Source organism: Lytechinus pictus, chromosome 10 (genome assembly GCF_037042905.1).
Source record: "Lytechinus pictus isolate F3 Inbred chromosome 10, Lp3.0, whole genome shotgun sequence".
NCBI lineage: Eukaryota > Metazoa > Echinodermata > Echinoidea > Temnopleuroida > Toxopneustidae > Lytechinus > Lytechinus pictus.
In genome coordinates, this window is record NC_087254.1 from 27,110,038 (window position 1) to 27,126,764 (window position 16,727).

Below are 16,727 nucleotides of genomic sequence, written 5' to 3' on the forward strand. Positions count from 1 at the left end.
GGGTGAAAGACTGCCTAAATGTGGCGACGTGTTACCTGAATTGAATGATAGGAGTATACAAATGTATGAAAGGGGTATAAAACAGTATGAAAGGGGCACCGAATACGTTCGTGAGGGGTACTGATACGAGAAAGGGCACCTATTAGAAGGCAAAAGGGCACTTGCCAACGGCATAAAACGGGTCATTCTCAGGCATGAAAGGGGCACAGAACACGTTTGTGGGGGGCACTTTTCTTGGGTAAAAAGTGCTTCAAAATCACCGCCCCTGAGTGACACCCCTTGAGTGATCTGGTTTGCCAAATGGAGATCATGTTAAACTTTCTTTTATTTTTATTTCAAAGCGGCACAACATGATCCCAATAAAAAAAAATGGATGAATTATTGCTTGCTCTATTATGCCAGAGTTTTATTATGAATAATTGTTTTGTATTCTCTCTCCATTAGCAACATTAACGACTAAACACAATTATAATATTACAAAAATATGGAACGAATATTAATCCATATCTTTCGAAGTACAGGGGCGGACCTGCATATGATTTCATTATGGAAGCATTATGGGAGCACATGAAGTTTGATTTCTACAGACCTTCCTGACAAGTATGCACAAAAAATGGAAGAGATTTCTCACTCTTAACTTTTTAAGTATGCGGGTTCTCCGGATTGGGGGGGGGGGGCGGTGAAGGGGACATGCCCCCTGAGGATTCGCGCCTAGTGGTGTATGGTGATCATGAAACCAAACATGCAGTAAATCGTTCTATATCCCTCTGCTGAATTGAAAGGAATAATTATGGTAATCCGTGCACGTCAGTGAAGAAAAATGAACGTTCTCTCAGCAACTTATATTGATTTGGCTTCAATACTCGGGCTATCTATTATTCTAATTACTCCGCGGATGGGGATATTGGTGGATATCATTCAATTATTCATGAACATGCATCGTGTCAGTAAGGTCAGGAGAATAGAGATATATCGTGTTTCATCTTGGATTATAATGAAAATAAAAAAAAGTGTTTTTTTTTTTGTGATAGAGGGTGAGAGAAAGAGAGAGAAGAAAAGGGGAATCGACATTTTCCATGTTCTCTATTTAAATTTACATCGATTCAGTTTATGTTTCAAAGGGACTCTATAATGACCATCTGATCTAATTTGTATAACCCTTCTTTCAAGGGCAATAGACAATGTTCAGAGTTTTCAGACATGTTCCTCGTCCTTTCCTTGAATCAAAAGAAGCGACACTCCATGTTTCCATCCACAACTTCGTATTTAAAACAAAGGCATTCGGATTTATGTACATTGGCGTAGATGGCGTACTCCTAGAATGACTGAGATATCACATTAATTTATGTCTCCCAAGTACAGTCACGCGATTCCCCCTATTTTTTCTCAAAAATTTTGACCTCTCACCTTTTCCTTCCCACTCTGTCTGCCTGTCCATCTGTCTCTGATTCTTTCAACCCATCCCACGTTTCTCCCTCACTCTGACTGTCATGTTGTCTATCACTATCATTCTGCCTGCCTCTCACCTATCACCTCACCTCTTCCTTTTTCCAGAGGGGGGGGGGGGGGGCAGTCAAATATATTGCTGTACACACGCGTGACCAAGGAATTTCCAAACACCCCCTAAACTAGTTTTTCTCTGTGTGCAAAATAACCCCCAAAACAAGTTTTTATCGCGGGCTTTATTTACACATTTTGGCCCCTAAACAAGTTGTCGCCAAAATATGACCTCGGGGCTTAAAAAAGCTTTGGGGAGAAAAACATACCCTAAATACGTTTGACCCCGCGATTGAACATTGACCAGTCTTTCAAAACCACCCTTTTTCTTGAAAATCTGTGTTTTTGATACCCTTAGTGAGTCCACGCGCGGACCGCGTCCAAAACTGAAAAAACACCTCTTTAAACGCGTTTTTTTGGTCACGCGTGTGTACAGCAATATATTTGACTGCCCCCCCCCCCCCTGGGTCCTTTTTATCCCTCTCTCAAAGAATGCACATTTACAGCAACAACTTTACTTCAAAACTACACAGATTCTTCATTTATCTTTATGTTAAATATTATCTGACCTGTGCATTGGTGCTGGAAGCACAGAGTTTAGTCACACTTACCAATCTTGGGAAAAAAAAGGAATACCATCACAATAACCACTTTCTTAAGTACATTATGAATAAAAAAGGTATTTATTAATATTACTTAGTATTTATGTACAATGTAGTCAATTATTCATGAAAACATACATTATTGGTCTTAATTATATTTCACCAATGTAATTCATCAAACATTTCTACATGTTCTTCATGTACCATCATAAGTAGTATAAATACCCTTCCATCCTAAAAGGAAAAAAATCAAATCACAATAATGGGAAATATATATGGGGTATTCTTATTGCTCTTGGTTACTATTCAAGTATTTTTGGTGGAAAAAAAATTACACAAATAATCAGTCTACAAGAACAAACAAACAAAAACCTAAAACTTAAAAATAATAAGGGCAAATGTATAAAAATCACCCCGATTGGTTTTGTGATCACATATCCCTCTGCAACTTTGTCAAGATAGGATTTTTTTTGGAATTAAAAGTGGGCCCAAATTATTAGATGTTTACAATGTAATTAATTCTCAATGAAAATCAACCAGCAATATCCCTTTGTACATGTGAGTAAGAGTGGATAAAATTATGTTGAACCAATGATGGGCGACTCCACACATGCAATATCTTTCCATTATCAACATTTTTTTAGAGTCTGTGCGACTGTTTTGTACATTTCCTTCCTTTTTACCTGTACCATAATGCAATGATCAGGTGTGTGTATCATAAAGTTGTTTGTGAGTTACAAGTGACTTTACGAAAGACTAGTAATTCATTCTTGAGGTAAATGGCATACACCAGATCTACACTGATGTGAACTTAATTTAAAGGGGAATGCAACCCAAATGAAAACTTGTTTTTATAAGAAAAAGAAAATTCAGACAAGTTGATAGGTGAAAGTTTGAACAATATTAGACAAACAACGAGATAGTTATGCATTTTAAAAAGTTGTAAATATTGGTAATCACTATACTCATGGAGACTTCAAATTGGCCGCATATGGGATGTCATAGTGATGTAAGGCAAGGACTACTCTTCCATGTACTCCAATACATATTATGGCTAAAATGTCATTTTTCCCAAAAGTTTTAATTCAAATTATATTTTTCTTTCATGAAGACATTAAACAATATACTACCTTGATTATATTTAGATTACTGCCCCAGGGGAATGGGTACTTAAGAGAAAACCAGAAATCTCTGATAATAAAGTACATGGCCTATGGGAAAGTTGTCCTTGACCCTTGTCATAATTTACTTACCCAGTTGCCAATTTGAAATCTACATTCTATTAGTGATCTCAATTTTAAAGCAGCTATAACTTTCTTATTGCTCGTCCGATTTCTTTCAAACTTTCACCATTCTGTTTACCCGGTAATTTATTTTTCTCCTTCCCAACATAACATTTTATAGCCAAGGCTGGATTCCCCTTTAAATCATAAGAAAGGGTCACCAGTCACACGTAAAAGTCACTTAGCTGGTTAGAAGTTGACTCTGGAGGAAGAGAACAAAATCATATTTGAAGCAAGAACCTTTACTTCTGACTCAAAGCAAAATTATTGCCCTTTCTCCTTAAAGGGATGCTCTGGGCTGAAGATATTTATATCTCAATAAATAGAGTAAAATTCACGGAGCAAAATGCCGAAATTTTGATCAACATCGGATAACAAATAACAAAGTTCTTGAATTTTAAAGATTTGCATTATTCCGGTGTAACAGTTCTAGGCATGTCTTTATGAATATTCATTAGGTGGGCTGATGTCATATCCCCACTTGTTCTTTTGTATTTTATTATATGAAATTAAATTAATTAAAAAAATATCTATCAAAAACTAGAAAAATTGGATTGACAACTGAGTAAGTGCATTAGTTATTTCCTGCTGCAACTTATTTCATCATAATGGAGACACATCATTTACACATTTATGAAAAAATGAAACAATTATGATTTCATGTAATAAAGAAAAAGGAAAGTGGGGATGTGACAGCATCAGCCCACCTGATGAATATTCATGAAGACATGCCTAGAACTGTTTCACCATAATAATGCAGATCTTTAAAATTCAATAACTTTGTTAGTTGTTATCGATTTTGATGAAATTTTCAGCATTTTGCTCTGTGAATTTTACTCTTTTTATTTAAATATAAATATCTTCAGCCCGGAGTATCCCTTTAATGAATCTTGGATATGCCCCTGATACAAACTATTTTAAACATGACTACAAAACATAATTACATTGTAATACAAAATTAAGAGGATTATATTGCAAATGACTATTAATATGATGTGAACTAGTGTAGGATTAAAGGTTGTATTGTCTCAAACAAGGCGAGTTGTAATTTTCTCCAAAAGAGGTTAATTGTAAATTTGCTAAAGGAACCAATAATTTGCATTTATTAAAAAAAATACAACCTATTACCACAAATAAGGCATTTATTCCACAGTTAACAACTTTACTCTTGTAAAAAAAGGTTTCAATTGTAATGTTAATACTGAAAATTGGCTTTTACCCTTGCTTACGTAATGAAGTTTAAAACTATTAAAACAAGGTAATTCATTTTTCATACCGGACGGGTTCATAGGACCAGAGCTGCATGAATATATTTTCCAATCAATTGCATATTTCACATAACAATTATGACTGGATAACTGTCAGCCTTGTAAACAAAGTGTTTATCTAACAACAATCCTGATTGTCTGTTCCCATTTGCAACTTAATACTGCATTTGTGTGTCTTCAGGAGACCACTGGGGGTGATTCAATAAACAAAAATGAATTCAACATGTACATTGACCTTCAGACCCTTTAAATTTTCATTCAACTGTTACTGGATACCTCCCAGGACATGTTTGACAAAATATCACTCAAGTCCAAAAGTTGTTTCTTTAATAGACAAAAAACTACATGTATAGTTGATCCTTGAATATCTGAATACATGTAAGTGAATTATAAAATTCTCTAGTTGCCTCTGCCTAATTCTCGAATTAATCAACTGATTCATAGGAACTCAAGTATTCAACTCTAGTAAAGACCCAAAGTCAAGACCACCGGTTTCTAGATTAGACCAAAACATCTCCTAGTTCATTACAAATAAAAACCCTTCAAAGATTGGTAGCAGGATATGGACTAATCATCAAAATGGTAGGGATCATCAGAGGGATCTACAGGGATTTTCTTAAGTTCTACAACTGCTCTCTTGTTATCTAGAGACAACCTTCTCATGGTTTCAGGTGATCCCCTAACCCTGCTTTCCAAAGGAGAAGAGGACTTGGTAGTCTCCAATATAGGAGGCTTGCTCCTCAATTCACTTGCAACGGTGGTCTTTGATTCCGTAAATGTCCTAGGGCTAGAGTCGACTAACGTTTTAGGTTTTTCCTGTTCAGCACTACATGTAAATCTGCTTTTCATTTCCAAGGGTACCTTGCTCTTCAAGTCAGAAGATAGTATACCCCATGAGCTGGAAGTATCACTTGATGGTCCAGTGACATCTAAGATTGGTTTGGACTTGGTGTAGTCTGTACTGGATCGCATCTTAATATCGAACATTGGTTTATTCTGGAGAGCCGACGCAAGAACAGTCCTCTCCTCGCCTTTGCTCTTGAGTTCCATCATGGCTGGGTTTCTGAGCTCAAATGAACCAGGTCTTGCACCAACAAGCTCCTTGATGCTTAGGTCCATCGAAGGTCTCATAGGAGCTTCTGGTAACATCTTAGGTGCTGCATGACTCAAGATGGTTGGTGAGGCAGATTTGCGACCCGTTGCGATTTCCAGAATGGCAGGTCCTTTGTAGCTTGGTTGAGGTGACCTTGAAAATGGTCTGACATCTGTTTTCATGAAGAAATCCCTGAGCTGTTGCTTACCATCAGTTTCTGCTTTGCTTACATTGGGTACTTGTTCGTGAGAGTCCAAGCTGGGAAATCCAAACAACCTAGCTTTGTCAAAGAGCTTACTCTTGTCAATTTTCTCCAAGCAAATCTTAGGCTCCTCAGCCATGCCTTGAGGATCATTGAACTCAAACTCATCCTTCTCGACATCGATTGTTTGATCTTCACTGGTGTGGGATGTCTTTATCTTTTCCTCTCGGAAATCTTTCGGCTTCCAGTCTTTCTCCTGGCCCATCTTTACAACATCAATCATCTCTGAATCACCATCGTGTCCGTTATCCCTTGATGCTTTCTTCTTATCATTTCCAGCTCCCTTAGCATACTTCTTGACTGCTTTGTCATATCGATCTTTCTCCTTCTCATACATCAGATAGTAATGCTAATGGGAAATGGACAAACGGAAGGAATGTTATGTGGATCAGGAATTATACATGTACATAATAGTCAAAACAATTTTCTTGTTTCTCAAATCAAATCTATCAACCGAAGCTAGCAAAGGAATTATCAATATTTGCTACTTCAGAGAGATGACCTCTTTAGACCAGATCAAATAGCATGTAATGATTTGGAAGGAAAACAATTGCATCATCCTCACAACAATGTCCACTCTGTATTCAAAGGGGACTACTCTGTATACAACAGGGCCATTCAGAAAGGTTGGGACTGGTCTTTTGATTTTATCTACCTATCCATTTATCTTTTTTATCAATCCAAACATCTACAGATTTTACTTATTTCAATTCATTTTATCTATCTATCTATCTATCTATCTATCTATCTATCTATCTATCTATCTATCTATCTATCTATCTATCTATCTATCTATCTATCTATCTATCTATCTATCTATCTATCTATCTATCTATCTATCTATCTATCTATCTATCTATCTATCTATCAATCTATCTATCCATCCATCTGATAATCTATCATTATGTTTATTCTTCTATGCATCATCTTACCTTCTTTTCCTCTTCACTCAGGAACTTCCATTGTTTAGCCAACTGTCTGGTGAGGTCCTGGTGGCTAAGATCAGCAGAGTAGATGCCATTGCCCTCGCCATCCTGTACCTTCTGTCTCTCCTGTTGGCAGTACATCAGGAAGGCATTGGCTGGCTTCTTGGGTGCATTTGGATCTGTCAGGAAAATCAGGAGAATGTTCAAGACATGTACAGGCACACAACATTAATACAATAATGGCATCTCTCTCTCTCTCTCTATTGCTCTCTCGTTTCCTTTCATCCTCCCATCCTAGTACCTTACATGTATTTCTCAGCTTCTGAAGATGCTTTCTCTCTTCTTCTGCATCCTACATATCACTTCCTGAATAGCTCCATTCTCAGCACAATTTTTGTAAAAATAACTACAACTTAACAGAGCCCAACCCATGTGAAAACTAACCTCTATCTCTTGGAATCAGAAAGAAAAAAAATCATATCCTGTGATCCCCTTGCATAGCACGGAGAAGCACAAGCTGCATTGTACTAAAGCGAGTGATGGAAATTATGGGGTGGTATTAATTTGAATAGAAATTCACCCCAGATAAGCTCTTAAACTATTCATCATCATGGCTCTCATCATGATTATCATCATTATTACCATAATCATTATGATCATCATTGTTAACAATACCTTTTTCTCTCTCCGGCTTGTTGACATCTCTTGATCGCTTCTTTCTGCCTGGCTTGCCTTGAACTGCAGGTGTCTGAGGTGTGTCCTTCAGGGAGAGTGTCTCCTCACCTTTGGTAGGTCCTCCTTGACTGAATGGGCTGAAGACTGCAGCATTCTCTGCCATAGCTGGCCCACTAGACGATGGGCTTTCCGCTGCCCCTATCATTGCACCAGGCAGCTCGTCCTGCAGAGTCAAATGTCAATGACACAGTCAAGGTCAAACTTGACATATAAATAATATACTCTCTTCTACAACTTAAGTTCCAACCAAACCAAGCTGATTTAGCACTTGTCACAGTCCAAATTGTACTTTTAACCATTATGTCAGGGATTGCTAGGTCTTTGCTTCAAAGATTTCATGGTTAGAGCTGTATATTTGAATCATGGATACCTTTGCGGCAGTAGGCTAATGAAGAATGAGCCGGCTACCAAGTAATTAATGCACATACCTTGTGTTCTTAAAGCAGACATTTATTTACAGCACAAATATCAAATATTACACTGATTCCTATCAAGTCCAGATGAAATTCCAAATTACAGTCATAATGTACCCTCTTTCTTATTCCTATTCATAGAGGATTTTAATTGTTTTAAGGTTAACTCCTACCTTGAAATACTACCCCCCCCCCCCCCCACAGAGATATACAAGGAAGCAGGCAGACTATACAGTGCGTCCCACAAAAAAAAAGAAACCTGTTTTCAGAGATAGATTTCACAATTATTATATATGTTTTTACCATAAATTTGATACTTACAGTAAGAGTGGAATCTCATCTTTAATTTGAGACCAAAAGCTTTCGGGCAAATCTTTCACACATGGCGGATTACAAATAATAAATAATGAGACATACCAGAAACGATTTGCGCAGAAACTCACGTGTGAATCTGAATCCACTCTCATTTCAGGGATCAGTGAGAGAAACTTAACAAAGAATACAAAAGAAATGCAATCGTCGAATAAGCAGTCTTCTTATCACGAACCAATCTTGTTCAATGTTTCTGCGCAAACTGGTTTTGACACTAAAATTTCAAACTCGTCTTGCTCAGTAATGCGAGAAGTGTTTGTCTCATGATAGATATCAAAATAAAGAGGAACAATTGAATTATATGATGTAAGTGAAATATCATAATTCATTTGCATTTGAAGAAAAAAGACATGGGAATCCTGGTTTTCTTTTTTCTCGGACGCACTGTATAATAATCTACACCCTCCTATTCAAGTACATAACCATCATTCACCAATATATAATTTTTTTCAATTCATTTTCTTTTATTCATTGTTTTGTTCAATTATGTCTTGCTGTTTTACTACATACTTTTAAGGGATATTGGGATGATTATCAGACAAGAAAATATAATTATTTCCTCACAAAATAGGCACATATGAGGGTGAATTGGTACTTTTTTCAAAGGTGAGTGGTATCAAGAAGAAGAAAGTAGGTCATGCTGTATTTGTTGTTCTCGTTGAGAGCAACACAAGTGTTTTACCTCAAGAGGGACTGTCAGGTCACTCTTCTTGAATTCATCTCCAAGCTCTGTCAGCTTTTTGGCAAGGCCCCTGAAAATATAATTACAGAATGAGAGAACAATTCCTAATGAATTACATATTCAGGCTGCAAATTTAGACCACCTTCATCAAAGAAAAAAAAGGGAACTTAAGGCAAATGACTGAATCTACAAACAAGATACAGGGAACAAATGCCCTTTTTGTTCCAGATCTGCATCAATACATCTCTGCGATTTTTATGACAAGTGCCCCTTTGTATACTTTTTTTTCCATTTGGCAATTAAATATCTATCTAGAGAATGAAAAAAAAATCCTTTTTTCTTTCTTTCCTCATGCTCATCTTTTCTTGTAATGAAAATGCATCTTTTTTAGTATTTTACTACTGATTCACTTGTGTGTGTGTGTTGGGGGGGGGGGACTTTGAAAATATCTACATTTAAAGGAGAATGAAACTCTTGGAGCAAGTTAGCTTTTGTGAAAGCAGAAAAATCAAAGAATAAGATCAACAAAAGTTTGAGTAAAATAGGACTAGCAATAAAAGAGTTATGAGCATTTGAATGTCGAGATCACTAATGCTATGGTGATCCTCCCATTGGCAATGCGACCAAGATCTGTGATGTCACACACGTACAACTCTCCCATTTGGACTCTGAAAATATACCCCAAAACATCTCTTTTTGCTCATTGTAATCATATGAAAAATGATTCATCAATGATATAATGTTGTGAAACCTCTGTACTTGTCATCTCATAAAGAGAACACCTCACCTTGTGATAGACTCTATAAAAGTGAGAATATAAGTGAAATAAGTACTAAAGTAATGAGGGAGTTGCACGTGTGTGACATCACAGATCTTGGTCGCATTGCCGATGGGAGGATCTACATGGCACTAGTGATCTCAATATTCAAATGCTCATAACTTTCTTATTATTCATTCAATCTTCCTCAAACTTTCAACAATATGTTTCTTTGATTTTTCTCTTTGATATTGATTCAGCTGGTTTCAAGGGTTTCATTCTCCTTTAAGTTACATTCTTCCCCTCCTCATTTACAAAAAAAAAAAAATCCCTCCTCAGGACTATGGTCACATACAAATACCACAATGCCAAGCATCCAACAATTTACAGTAAATCTAAAGACTTAATAGAAATAGATAAATATCTTAGCAACTTACCTCCTTTCTCTCGAAAGCTTGTGAATGTATTTCTTAACATGGAAAAGTCTGTTCAGAACTCGCTCATTGCTCTGAAAAAAAAAAGACACAGCATTATTATTGGTGTAACAACAAATACTAGATCTTAGAATCAAATTAATTTATGATTCGTCTTTGATTACATAAGTGGTTGATATCTCATCAATTCACCAGTGTGCTCAAAATCTATCAATTTAAGCATAGTTTTGCAAGGTCCTCAATTGCTGTTGGAGAGTGACAAATTAAAACTTAACCTACAAACTTGTTTTTTATAACAAAATACCTTGAAAAAATGTTAGCCTTGGGAAAAGGAATGGATAACTGTATCAATAACTGACTGTGTCCAAAAATTCAAACATTTAACTTAGCATCAGATCAGTATTGTCAAATAAGTCATCAATCCATTTTTTGCCATTTAACAGCATTATCCCATTCACTTCATACAGCAACGCTTCCTTCGGATAGAATCTACAATACATGCACTCTGGTTCCTTATTTCCGCTTCTATTCACTTCTTTTTTCACACAAAACAAGTGACAAGTGTTTCTCAATAATAGGGCCTACCGTGATCTGACCCTTATCTCTTTTTAGTCACTGCTGGTGACATCATTCCACTGCCAATCCCATTGTTAGTACACGCATAAACACAGTAACAAGTGACATTTTTCAAAATACATGTAAGGCCCTAGACCAAAAGCTTCGGTCTCTGTTATATTGGTTGTTCCGCTAAACTCGGTTGGCTCCACTCACCAATTACAGAGACAGAAGTTCTAACTCGATCTGTACAGGGACTCAATGGCCATATGTTTATGTATTAATTTCTGATAAACAAGGGAAGTGGGAGTTGCGCGACAGCTGAAGTAAGTCACTATTTTTGTCCTTTTAAGTTTATTTTTTCCCCGTTTGTTGCATTTCAGGCCAAAACGGAATAATAATCTTTATTTTGGTCCAGTTGTTTTTATATTTTTTTATAGAATAAAGACAAAAATCAACGAGCCCCGTCAGGGGGATTTTGCATTGTTTACCCCCTTAATGGCGGCTGCACAATCACGAGCCGTCTGTGTAGGAGGAGAAATAAAAAAAATAAATGAAAAAATGTTTAATAACTCCTTGAAAAAGACGGCTGCCAGCTGTCTAGTAAGGCCCATACTTGATCTATCGACAAAATTGTCCTGGCCTGGCAACAACTCATAAGACATAATAATATTGAAGTCATGAAACTGAAGTGAAAGTCAATGACATGAAACTGAAGTGAAATTCATTCTTAATCACGCATGGTTTAACCTTAGCTTGTGTAATGAGCAGATACACATAAGGTATACATTTTATATAATAGTTAATGTACATTGCCATTTTGTTAATTATCTGACTGAACAGGCAACAAACTTAACTAACAACAGTCACTACACTATCTATTCATATTTCATGTCATTAACATTAATAACAACACATTCGAGTCAAGCCAGGCATGACCGCAACTTAAAACTGGAATTCCTTATTTGAGCTCCAAAATTTCCTTAAATTTGGACAAAATTCCTTGAATTAGAGTCTGGAGAAAACCTGTCTATATTGTTGCGTTACAAGCCTAGTTGTTTCACTGATCATGTAGAATGTTGCATACATGTATCAACAGATCAAATGCTAAGCCTAATAATAGTTGCCGTATGATCAGGCACAGAGAAGAAAGTAAAGAAACAGAACTAACAGAAACGTCTTTATGCACAGTATGGTAGTCAGCGGCGCGCTGTGGGTCATGACATTGGGGGGGGGGGGCACCAGCAAAACTGTTGAGTCACTTAGTGGGCGCGCGAAGCGCGCTCCATTGCCACGTATAACCTAATAGAGATATTTTAAGGACGGTGTCATTAAACGATTATGTATCTCACTTATCAAATAATGCGAGCACGAAGCTCGAGCTGAAATTTTTTGTATATATATATTGACCCGAAACAGGGACATTTTAATGACTGTTTAAGGGAATTCATAAAGAGCATATATATCTCACCATAGTCATCTAATGCGAGCGCCATGCAAGCGCTTGCTGATTTTGTTAGAATTACACCTAACCCATGAAACACCTTTTGCAGTGATTGTAATCATGAACATGATACATATCTGACTACTCAACTATTGCGAGCGCGAAGCGCGAGCTGAAAATTTTTGAAATTCAGACCTGAAGAGAGTCATTCTAAGGCTTGTTTGTAGTAATTCACTAAGACCATTATACGTATTTCATTAACCAAATGATTTTCCTCCGTTATTTTTTTTTGCCCCCCGTAGTTACGCCACTATGGACTAAGCTATTGTAGGTTGTGTGCATTGACAGGCAGCAATTCAGTGCACACAACTCACAATAGCTTAGTCCATAGCACCTATGGGTACATTACCGCCGCCGTCCACAGGATAACCACTTGCACGGCACTTGCAATGCCTTTCGGGCTATATATTTTAAATTAGCAATATATATGGATTAAAGATCAGATAAGCTTTGGATATGAAACTTACAAAACGATATGAAGCCAATTTCAATTCCTCTCTGTCTTTCTGGTACTTTATATCGATGATTTTTCTTGATGTTGAAGCAGGCATGGCCCCGATTCGCTGGTTCTCTCTATACGCACTGAGAGGGCGCGCGATATTATTTAATAAACTTGCTTGTTTACGTCGTTTATGTCAGATCAGCTGTACTGCTGGCTGCGTTCTAGGCGCTCCGCATTTTTTTCGCTGTTCAGCGTTATTTTATGATGTAGCGCCATCAGCGATTATATGTGACATGCAACCTGTTGATTTTTGGTACAATTTCCTATTATGCGCCGGCGACTTGAATCTAGACTGTTCGATAGGAAAAATTCGCATTTCGATTGTTGTTTGCGTAATTTCCACCGCAGTATGAAGGATGACTAAGGACGGATCGAACGAAGTATCGTGGTTGAGATTTGGAGGTAAGCGATAAAAACACTTTTATAAATAATTTCCAATTCCTTTTTACAATGAACTTAAATCATACGATCAAGATTAACATAGTGGAAAAATATTAAAAGGTTTGGCGTGTTTTAGTCCCTCACATTCGTGTGATGAATGAAAACGTCAAAATGCACTATGAAATCACATGCGTTGTGCGAGGTTAGTATACTAACCTCGCATGTTGTGTGAGTGAGTCCAGGTGGGTGTTTCATAAAGCTGTTCGCAAGTTAAGAGCGACTTTGAGAACGACTGGTGATCATTTCTTGTGGTAAATGGTATATTCATTGACGACGGTTTAGCGCGTAAGAAAGGATCACCAGTCGTTCTTAAAGACGCTCTTAACTTACGAACAGCTTTATGAAACGGCCCCCAGAGCTATAGTTATCACTGTGCGCACATAAAAATAAAATACATGTCTCAGCATGCCAAGTAAAAAAAAAGTATAGCACATCAGCCAGCATATAAGAAAATTTAAATGTTGTTGTTTTAGCTTATACGGCGCGTAGCATAAATGTGGATTTAGTAGTCTGACATCCAGTCGTTTATTGTGTGAGAAATGAAACATTTTTAAGATTCATCATTATTTTTAAATAATTCAATAAATTTACGGCATTATCGTGGTTTATGTCACCAGTCCATTCACTGCCGTTTATTTCGTCAGCGCCAGCGGTGGTGACATCTTTCCACTCTCATTGACTTTGTACACAACGAGCGCACACACACCAACACACACAAAAGGAGAGGTGACAAATTTCACGATAAGGCCAAATTTCCCACTCCTAGTACCAATTAGGTCCAAACATTAACATGTATGGACCTCATAGGCGACAATGCGTTAAAAACAGGTTAGAAGTCCTGCACCCAAGTATTTTTATGATATTAGTGATTATTACTCGAAAAATGCAAGCTTTGTCCTCATTTGTTTAGCATTTATTAAAAAATTACCCATTAACTATAATCCTACTCATATTTTAAATGTTATAAAATAAAGGGAAACTTACATTTGAGTCCTTTTTCGATCTTTTCTTGGCAGTCAGTCCGGTCCCGTCGAGTGCGATCAAAGCGGTACGAAGCTGATTTTCAGATCACGTGATACGAGTAGTCATCACCTGATCGATCGACTATCCTTTTTTTAAAGACCGCAACAATTATAAATTTTATTATAAAATATATATAGAATAAATAATTGCATGATATTATATATATTTCTACAATTCAAAATATTTTGTGATATGAATTTAATATTTGACGTAAAAATCGCTATTTAACAAAATATTTATTAAAAAATAAAAATCAAACAAAATAAAAACGCCTTGGACACAGTGCAAAAAACCTAACAATTTGGCCGCGTCCTTAACAACTATCGTAAGGGGCGCTCTATTTATAAATAAAGTTGCATATGTAGCTGTCTACCGCGACAGGAACAGCCGCAGAATTGAAGCCAGAAGCGTGGGAAATTGCCAGAAAATTCAAGAAAAGAACCGGTGAGTACCGATTTAACAATACTAATTTATTAAGTAACATTTATTGAATCATTACAAGATTTATTTTTTAGTAAAACAAAGCTTAGTTCTAAGCTAGGGCGGCCCAGATGCGCGTGAGTGGAGTCCCAGTTTATTAGCACGGGTAAGTACCGTAAGGGCACTAGTATTCAACCCGTTTGGAGAGTTTCCTCAAATATATAGAAATATAAAATTTACCTGAATTTCAGACCCGTCTTATTTCCAAGAGCAAATGCTGGTTATTCTTTTTCCGTTATTTTTTTCTTCAACCAGTTGACTGTGTGCGCGGGCGATCGAATTATACGGCGACGGATTTTGGTACTAGTATTCAACCCGTCGGCACTAGTATTCAACCTAGCGATGAAAGATGGCCCTGTCTCTCAATCTGCACTTGTCCCATCCAACTATGGACTAGACCATTTGAGACGAGACCAAACAGGGAATTAATCAAAGCCAGAGACTTACATAGATCTAGATCTAATTTAGCAATCTAAACCCTTTTGAGATTTGCTATCAATCCTCACTAGGTTGAATACTAGTACTAGGGATCCCAAAACGAAAATCTAATTTTTTAAATCTATGTTTAAAAGCATTGAAAAGTACCTCACCTGAATCAGCATATTCAAAAACCCCAAGTGAATGACTTTTAGTGTTCCAAAGAGATCTAAATATCTGTTAATCTGAGGCTAAAGTTGGTCCGAATTGTGACAGATTTGTGTACAAATTTAATTTTGAAATTTCGTCGACACGTATTCACAGAGCTCGGCACCAGCTGAACGAGGGATTGTGGGCGTGTCCTTTCTCGCCTCGGCGTATTGTTACGTAAATACACAACTCGAACGAAAGTGCGTTCACCGTCCCATTTAGTCTCGGATCCGAGCTTATCCAAATAAACAATGATTAAATAACAACAAAAAATAGAAAGAAGAGAAAAGAGAAAATAAATGGCTCAAATGCAGTCGTTTGGTGACGGATAGTATGCTGTGACCTCTTGCTGATATAAGGATTAGATATGACAAGTTTTATGCCATGATAACTAAAGCATGGGGGGTGGGGGCACTCTGACTTTCAAAATAATTAATTCTTTAAACATCTATATCTAGGCAAGGGAGGGTCCAGGATTTTCCAAAGGGGGGGGGGGGGCACTATTAGCGGCGGCAGTCAAAAAATTTAGGGGGGCACCAAAATCTTTGACAAAAAAAGGTTATCAAAGGGGGGGGGGGACCGAAAAAAAAATTAGCAAAAAAAGGGTAACAACGTCCCCCCATAGGCAGCGGGGGGGGGGGGGGGGGGGGTCGTGTCCCCCCTAAATTTGAGGTGGGGGGACAATCGCCCCCCCCCCTAATTTTTTTGTTGATAACCTTTTTTTTTTGCTTGACAATTTTTTTTCCTGCGTGCCCCCTAAATTCCAGTGGACCCCCCCCCCCTAAAAATTTCATGTGGTCTCCCCTAAAATTTGGGTTGATAAACTTTTTTTTTGGTGGGGGGCCTATGGAGGGCATATTTTCCCGATGCAAATTTGATAAGCATTACAAAATGTTTTTACAAAAAATTCAAAGTCATTTCGTCCCTAAAAATTTACAAGCAATAAAATTGGGCCTATATATATATATATATATATATCCTCATTTTCAAGGGGGCATGCTTGGGTAAAAAGGGCATGCTAATGTTACAAATTACAATTTTGGCTCTCGATAATTATGCCCCATGGATCCACCAGTAATCTAAGGGGAATTTTTTGTTTTTAGTTTTGATATGGCTACCTTCTCGGAGGGCGTCCTCGCCGCGGTAGCTGGATAGTGCTGCAAAAGAGTAGGCCTTATACATCTTTTGCAGCATTAACTGACACTCCGAGACTTATAATTTAACCTCATACTTAAAAATGAATAATACAAAATAAAACATAACACTTGTTT

The 16,727-nt window shown here is 37.2% G+C and overlaps 1 protein-coding gene across 1 annotated transcript; it reads right to left on the reverse strand.

Moving 5' to 3' along the window:
• Window positions 1–2,066: 2,066 nt before the first annotated feature.
• Window positions 2,067–15,555, reverse strand: LOC129270420 (uncharacterized). The gene is made up of 6 exons (XM_064105704.1): window positions 15,420–15,555; window positions 10,328–10,398; window positions 9,134–9,203; window positions 7,607–7,829; window positions 6,938–7,110; window positions 2,067–6,354 (listed from the first exon to the last, which is right to left on the reverse strand). Exons 1-6 carry the CDS (start codon window positions 15,429–15,431, stop codon window positions 5,218–5,220), a joined length of 1,686 nt encoding a protein of 561 aa, XP_063961774.1. The 5' UTR covers window positions 15,432–15,555; the 3' UTR covers window positions 2,067–5,217.
• Between the last annotated feature and the right edge of the window lie 1,172 nt (window positions 15,556–16,727).